The sequence below is a fragment of the Anneissia japonica genome, unplaced genomic scaffold (assembly GCF_011630105.1).
Source record: "Anneissia japonica isolate Jap-2015-1 unplaced genomic scaffold, ASM1163010v1 scaffold288009_len375886_cov190, whole genome shotgun sequence".
Lineage (NCBI taxonomy): Eukaryota > Metazoa > Echinodermata > Crinoidea > Comatulida > Comatulidae > Anneissia > Anneissia japonica.
In genome coordinates this window covers 126868-135190 of record NW_022748146.1, presented here as the reverse complement: position 1 = coordinate 135190, position 8323 = coordinate 126868, and the positions used below count along the sequence as shown (strand labels likewise).

Genomic DNA, 8323 nt, shown 5'->3' with positions numbered 1-8323 from the left:
GACCCACGCGGTGCATTCTTAAATTTTACACACATTATTAAAATGTATTAGACGATAACACGATATCACTGACTGAACGATCTACCACCCTCGCATCGCAGTAACTACTGTACTGAACTAGGCCTAGCGTAGGCCTAATGTTTTTGTGGAAAGTTAAATAGTTATGTACCCGACAGTCGGCTGCCTTTATATCTTCACTTGTCTTCAATTTGCATTCAAAGGGTACATTGCTGCATAGCCAACTGTCGGGGATAATTATAGTACCTTCATATGACTACTCATACTCATACCCTTTTCTATGAGTTTCTTACTAAAAAGTCATCTTCAATTATTAAAAAATCTGCTTTGTAATTAGATACCAAGAGATTGGCTTCCAATCTCGTTTCTATTTTCAGAATTTGTGATATTGAATAAAGCAAATATCTATACGAAACCATGTTATTTTGTTTCTAAATATACACTGAATGTGATATTATGAACACTTTGATGTTATGCACAGGTTCATCTACCAGTTAACTGTTAAAATCTAATAATTTATTTATAATTGAAGTGGCTATGCTGTACAATAAAAAATGTAACTTTTCCAGCTTGTCTATGGTGAATGTCATCCATTACTATTTTAAAACACTGTCTGCATGATAAATATTGATACATTACTCACACCACGGGATCATGTACAAGGTGTTTCATGCATTATTACCTTGTTCTATTGTTTCAGTAAGTAGGCCTCCATGAGAGGTATTATTTTCTCCTTAATTTAAATCAAGAATATAATTATACTGTTGTTTCACTTGCAACAAAGATGTATTTATTATTATTGGTAGTGGCAGATCCAAGAATTTGAAATAGGAGGGCCAGGGACGCCACACTTAGAGGGTCCATCCATCTCCATCCCACCTTGGTTTGGGCTGAGGAAAAAAAAACTTTATGATTATGGCACCTCTAGATGCCGGAATGGCACTTTCAGATAATTTTATTTTTTCTCCGGCCGGCATAATAATAATAATATGTCACTCTTATATAGTGCTTCATGCACAATGCCCTTTAAGCGCTTCACATTACTACCCCGGTCATTGGATCAAACACATATGGAACACATACTCAATAACAAATTAAATTATATTATTATTACATGGCACCCTTAACCTTGGGTTTCTTTACTTAAATAGAAGTAAGGCTTTCAAAACAGCAAATTAAATTATATTATTATTCCATGGCACCCTTAACCTTGGGTTCTTAACTTATATAGAAGTAAGGCTTTCAGAACGTTCCTTTTTCCTTGTAATTGTGATGTTAATTTCTTTGACCTCTTTTTGGTGGTGATATTTTATTAATGTGTTATCACATTTATTAATTATCCAACAGTATACCCTATAGGATAATTATCAATATTAATATTAATATAATAAATAATTAAACTATAGTGCATATAAGGGAAAAATCAAAGAAACTGACATAAGTTTATTCAGAAAAATTCCACAACAAATTACATATTACAAATTGTTTACATAGGCATCAAAAAAAGTTGTGGCTTGTCAGTTTAGCGAAATTTTTTTTTAAAAGGCTATCATATAGCTCAAATTAAATATAGGCAAACAGCAAAGTGAAAATAAATTCTATTATGCAGCTACTGTAGGAACCATTTACTCAACAGCAAGTTAAGAGAATTCAAGAGACCTTTCAAGTGTAATTATAATGATATTGTGACCATGTGACCATGGACAATCCCCAGGGGTGACCAGGATGTAGTAGACTCTTCAGTCTTTATTGCATGCTAATTACTTTATGTTGGTAGACATCACAATATCAACATCGAATCACTAAGCATCTCCTGATACTCTACCACTTGTTGAAAATGCTTTCATTTTCATGCATTTGAAAATTAGTAATTCAAACTTTTCGTATTGCATCTTAGGGGTATAGTAGTTCAAAATGACCAACATTTTCGCATGTGTACAAACAGTACTGTTATTCGGTACCCCCTTCCTTCCCTCCCGCCCTGAAAGTGTACATAAAAAAATGTTGATTTGCAAATCCTCCATTTTTTTAAGTCAATTAAAGTACTGTACTTACAAAAGTTATATAATATCCATGGTTGCATTATAATTGGTCATTAAAAACTATTTTAAATATTGCATGTTATTTTGAATCAACAATTTCATGCTTAGGCCAAAAAAAAATATTACGTTGGCTACGCCCGACCGACCCAAATTTTACAAAATTAGGGGTCAGCATTTTAGTTTTTTTTCTTATCTTTTTTTCTTGACAATGAACAATATTTTTTTATTAGAAAATAAGGCTGGAATAGCCTTGGCGAGGCTAGGGGCAAGGCTAGCCTATTTTGCTGGTAATCCAAGATTGTTGTGTTATTTGTGTATTTCCTACTTTTTAGGCATAAACACATATTTGGTTGTAAAAAAAAAGTTTTCCTAGTGTGTAGTGTACATAAAAAATCTTGATCTTGCAAAACAATTCTCCATTTTTTTGGGGAAGTCAATCAAAGTACTGTACATGGTTACAAAAAGTTGCATATAATATTCATGGTTGTATTATAATTGGTAATTACAATCTATTATTTTAAATATTGCACTTTATTTTGAATCAACAATTTCATGTTCATGTGTAAAAATGTACTAATTTGTCTAACCCCCTCCCCACCACCCAAACAGCATACTGCTTGTATACTTGTGAAAATATTAATTGTGAATGACCCCTGTCCTACTAGCTTTGTCACAGGAGATTTGGATTGACCCAGGGAAACATTTTTATCAAGAATGAAAGCGGAAATTATAAAACTGAATGGCAAAATAACTACAGCACGGGAGTGTTATATTTCCCAATAGCTGGTGTTTACGATACTAGGTGGAAGTGATGTTATTAGCCCCATGGCACCGGAAGCCATGAGCACAAAATCATTATTAAACTTGAGCTGATTCCAGGCATCTTGCCTAATGACGGGTGCAAAAATAAACAGAGGTAAATTATATCGGATGCAAGATGATGGGGTGACATGGGTAGGCAGAGGGGTAGAAAGTATAGAATTACAATAGATAGTAATTTATACTTATGGAAAATACTGTAGAATAAGATATACTTTACTTGATAGGCCTATCATAATCTCCATAAATTAAATGTATTCTGACAAACCATGCAACAACTTTTTTATTCTAGTTCTAGCTGATGATTTAATAAGCTTTCTCATATCATTATATTGTACTACACGTGGTGACACCCATGGCCCGCCCAAGAGAAACCAAAAATTCCACTTAAACATTGCTTCCTCGCGGACGTGCGACAGACCATGACTTTTTCTGGGACACTCCTGCAACACGGGAGACTTGGGACGCCTGCCAGTAATTCAAAGTAATGTATCATTTCTAAAGCATTTTGAAACACTTAAATCATTTCCTATTTCCGAAATAAACCAGTATGAAGTACTTTACCACATTTTCTAATATATACTGGCTTCATTTCAAATAATCCCCAAGAACCTCTAGTAAGTTAATTTTAAAATACATTTTAAATCATGCCCTAAAAAATTTAGGGAGGGAGGAATGGCAATCAATTAACTCACCATTAATCTGAGATCATCTTCATCTGTTATTCCCTTAATTTTTTCTTCCAGTTTCTCCAGTTTTTTCTCCCTTTCCTTTGCTTCCTCTTCCATAAGTTTATTCACCCGATCTTCCAGAGGTTCCACATTCCTCCGTTCCCGACTTATCTTGGCTTTACTAGCAGCTGCTTCTATGCTGGCATTTGACATCTTGCGTATTGCTGCCCTTATCCGACACCTCTCGGAGATATCTTTACAACTTGTAAGCTAGAAAAGAAAATAATAATATGAATTATAGAATCAATAATTGTACCTTGCATGCATGGTACATATTTAATTGTAATATGTAATGATACTGGTATCATAAAATATAATCATCAATATAAACTACAGCAAAATCTAAATATGAACCTTAAACTTATCACCAACAAAATTCCCAAAGAATTTGAAGTAGTACAGAGGCTCTATCAGACTATAAAGAGAGCAGTAGAGTCCTCCTACTACTGTATACAGTCTACCAGTGTGGTAACCAACTGACACCTATGACTAGTGATTCCCCTAACCAAAGGAGAGGATAAAAACCACAGGACCAACTTCCTGTCCTCATCAAAGACAAACATTATAACAGACCCATCACCTGTTAAAAGTAGATCATAAAACTTTGACCACCGGAATAAACTCCACTCCCACGACTTAAGTACTGACTACTGCACATGCAGACGTGTGGGCCTATATGAAAGGTAATACAGTATAACCAAAAAGTCAAACTGAATACTGGATGAATTAGGAGAGACAAAGAGAATGTGAAATGAACCGGTAATGCTAAACCCCTATGGTGAAGAATTCCTGGTAAACTAGAATTGTGGCTGATATAAAGTTTGCAAATTATGCAGCATTATCAACATGCCACACTCATTCTTGCTTCATGTTACGGTATAATGCCCTCAACATAAACTTTATACTAGAGTAAGACTATGTAATTCACATTTCCTGATTATAAAATTGTTATTTTATCAGATTATCTCATTTTCTTAATTATGATGAATGTGTATCCCATTATAAATTGACTGTAATAACAGTGAATTGTTAAGTTTATTTGTTTTTTACATTCATTACCCCTAAGAAAACATTATTTACTGTACTACCTACAAAGAAGGGGAAAAGTTCAATAAACTTGCGTAAACATTAAACATTTTTCTACATACAAACTGATGCTACAGTTATTGTTATCAACCTTTGCTCATACAATAAGTCCATTAAAATTACTTCTTTCTTATTTTGACTACAAACATCTGCACATTCTCACTTGTCAGTTCTGCATTTATCTTTATAAAGCCTCTGGTCTGATCGTCATGAGTAATTAAAAAAGAAAGTAATTATCTTAAAAACGAGCATACATATTACCCAATACAAAGAAGATAACTTTTTATATAGGCCTAATCAAATTGACACTTAATTTATAAAAATTAAACTCACTGAAGAAAGGTGGTTCAAAGTTAGTACTCCTACCTTGGTACTTGCTCATCTTCATCGTAATTTATCAAAATCAGGTCTTACAACAACCACTTAACAAGTCAAGCCTTACTCTAGCAATAGACCCGACAAATAGATTGTTAAAAGTTTTTTTTGGCGTCAAGAATTTGCATATTTCCCATAATGCCTCATTCTTTGTTTACCTACCGTCAGCTGCTTACCTCATCAACAATAAACACACACTCCCAAGCTGAGTACAGTCCCCTAGTGATTTACCACCAGATAATATTTATATTAATAGACCTATAATATTTTCAATGCAAGAGACTTCCTGTGTTTTCCATAAATATTCTAGAAACAGGAATGTTTTTGCAGTGTTATTGCGGTACTTTGACACCCAACGGGTTTTAACCCGAGGGCTTGGCGTTTTGGAGCAGAATGAGGGCTTTTACAGCGAGATTGTCTTTCAAAATTTTGGAAAATTTTAATGATGGGTAGCATTTGATGCTTTAGGTTAAATTTTAAATGTGTTGAACAAGTAAACATACAAATTTTTAAGTTAGAAATGTTGAAAGATATTGGTGGTATTCAGACCACCCATTCAGTATAGAAACAACAGATTTTAATGTACTACAGGATTAAAGTGTTTAACTTCAGTGCAGTCTAATAGTCATAGAAACAATAATCATGCTACAATAAAATGGGACAAGCCAGTAGAAAATTTTTTCTGAAACTATTTTTCTTTGGGAACGAGTGAGCTAACAGTCTTTTTAACTTGAACTTATTATCGATGGGTTCACAAACAAGGTATGAGAAATGTTGCCTAAAAATGCTGAAAACTCTTCCTCTTGTTCTTTTCAATTCTCTGTGTTTGTCGTTCGTATGATTTCATTTACGTAATCCACATATTGATGAGCACCAGATTGAATTACAACATATAAAGATAGCCTTGTCCCCAGAACGTGCACACCAATTATTATGTTTACACAACAATACATTTCATATGTAGCATAATCAGGTGAAATAATGACCCTTTTCTTTACAAGCATGGCATGAAAATGGACAGATAGTTATCAAATGCTTTCCAATAATAGATTTTGATAACGATGACAACCTTGAAATTGGCTTGTGTCAATAGTTAACAGGCAAAATTAGTATGTTTCTTTACTTGATTTGGATTTACTGTAGATATAATTTTAAAGGTTTATAACGTGTGAACTTGATAATAAATGCCTGGGTTTTCCACTCCATCAGGTTGTGAAGGTGAGATGCATTGATACCTCTTCTTGTTTATTTTTTATTCTCATCCAAGCAACGTCATGAAGATGACGACAAATTATCGTAGAGTGTTAGCCAGTGTCACACCGATTTAGCTTTCATTGCCAAATTAGGTCACAAACTGATGTTGATGCATCTGTGAGGAAAATGTTCTATGAATTTATATGGAAGACACTTATTTTTGTATTTTGGAATGGCATAAAATTGTCTAATACTGCATAATCTTTAGTGGCTACAAATTTTCCTTAGGAAATTCAAAATGTATTAAATTTTGTTAATAAACTCAGAAATATTACCCTCACGGCTTGTGAACCTCTGTCGGTTTCGGAACCTAATTTGGAAAAAGGAGCCTAAATTAATGCAACACTAGCTAAGAAAAAGGTGTCTGACACCACTAAATCCTATAAAGGTTGATCGGCTTTCATTTAGAGCATCAGCAGGGGACAGTCTCTGGGAAGTCGCGGGAGTCTAGCAGAAATTGGGACCGCCTCCCGCACTCCTGGAAGCAAGCATAAATCTCCCAGAAAATAACCCTTGCACCCCTCAAGTTCATAATATTTGCATGTTTTTACTACTTTTATTATCAATTTTCTCATGGAAATCAGCGCCGTGTGTATCATCATGCAGACTCATTAAGCTCATTTTTAAAACTAGATCCCACAGACAGAATTACTTCTAACTTGGCATTAGTAAACATCTTTGAGGTCTACTCTCCACAATATCTTTATCCCATTAACTTGCAAAATGAAAAAACATAGATCTTAATTATTCAAATAGTCTCGTTTACAAGAAAGTGCCTTTGCTTACCGTATATTGGGTTATAAAACATGATACATTTGCAATTTGTAAATTTTGATAAGAAATAAAACTCATTCCAATCTGTGGCTTCCCTATTATATCGCAGTTATTTACTTACTAAAATAAATATTGCATTAAGAAAATTTGCTTTCTTAAAAGAAATATCTGGGTAAAAACTGGGTGACATTTATTTATTGAGAAATTATTACTCTAATGGCATCCTATTGATCACATAATGTTCAGTTGCCATGGTGATGAAATTAATGCCAGAGAGGCCTACATAAATTATGAACAATTTCATAACCATACGCAGTCTCACATATATATAAATACCGTAGTGTGCAACTTTCATTAATAATAAGCTACATGGCACTTTACACGAAACAGGTCATAGTGCTTAACTTGAATTGCATCCCCTACCAAGCATTTATTATTTATTGTTTCTTTTTTTTTTTTTTTTATAAAATATTAATAATAATGGGTCAACTATAGAAGAGCAAATAAATAAGGTCTCTGGGGTTTGACGATTTAACAAACAGACGATAGGATAAAAAAGAACAAGGTGAGCAAAAGTAAATTTAATGAAAAAAAATAAGATGAAGGCTAAGAAATAGAGATTTATATACTTTATAATGCGAATAGCTCAAGACAGACTAGATTAGATTAGATATATTCGGTATAAACACCAAGGATAGCCCACGAAAGTCTAATAGAAGACTTATTTCCAGTGGGGTTCTTCCGGTGGTGAACGGGCAGTACACCGAGAGACAACAGGGGTTTATTTAAGAGCCGGCAGCCGGCGCATTCGATCGGCTACTACGATGTTTTTGCCGGCTACTTCAATCAATGCTGTACAAAAATTAATACAAAAACCACCAATATAAATAACGCAACAGGCCTGTAAAGAACCTTATTTACCTACACGAAGTTAATTTGCAATAGTATGCACTCATTTCGATGTTCCTTTCTGTTGAAAGTTTGTTAAAATGTCTACCAATTTTCAGACTCCATGTTTGACTTTCATGAACTCGCGGCGTAAACAAAGTTAAAGTTCAAAGTTCGGCATTCGCGCCTGGGTGAGTCCATCAAAGAAGCCACGCCTCCAAATCACATGTTAGCCAATAAGATAATAGAAATTTCTCCTCCACCACATGCTCAGGTGATGACGATATACATCGCCCAAACTCTTTTTCCGTACATTGGGCTTCCGGGTTTTCTTAC

General features: G+C 34.2%; 1 protein-coding gene across 1 annotated transcript in view; it reads right to left on the bottom strand.

Annotated features, from left to right (window-relative positions):
- The window catches only part of LOC117120681, a 71419-nt gene that overhangs the window by 57623 nt on the left and 5473 nt on the right, over positions 1–8323 (bottom strand). Inside the window, exon 2 of the mRNA XM_033265713.1 lies at positions 3575–3820. Within this exon, the coding sequence (XP_033121604.1) occupies positions 3575–3820 (246 nt within the window). The remainder of the gene's footprint in view (positions 1–3574; positions 3821–8323) is intronic.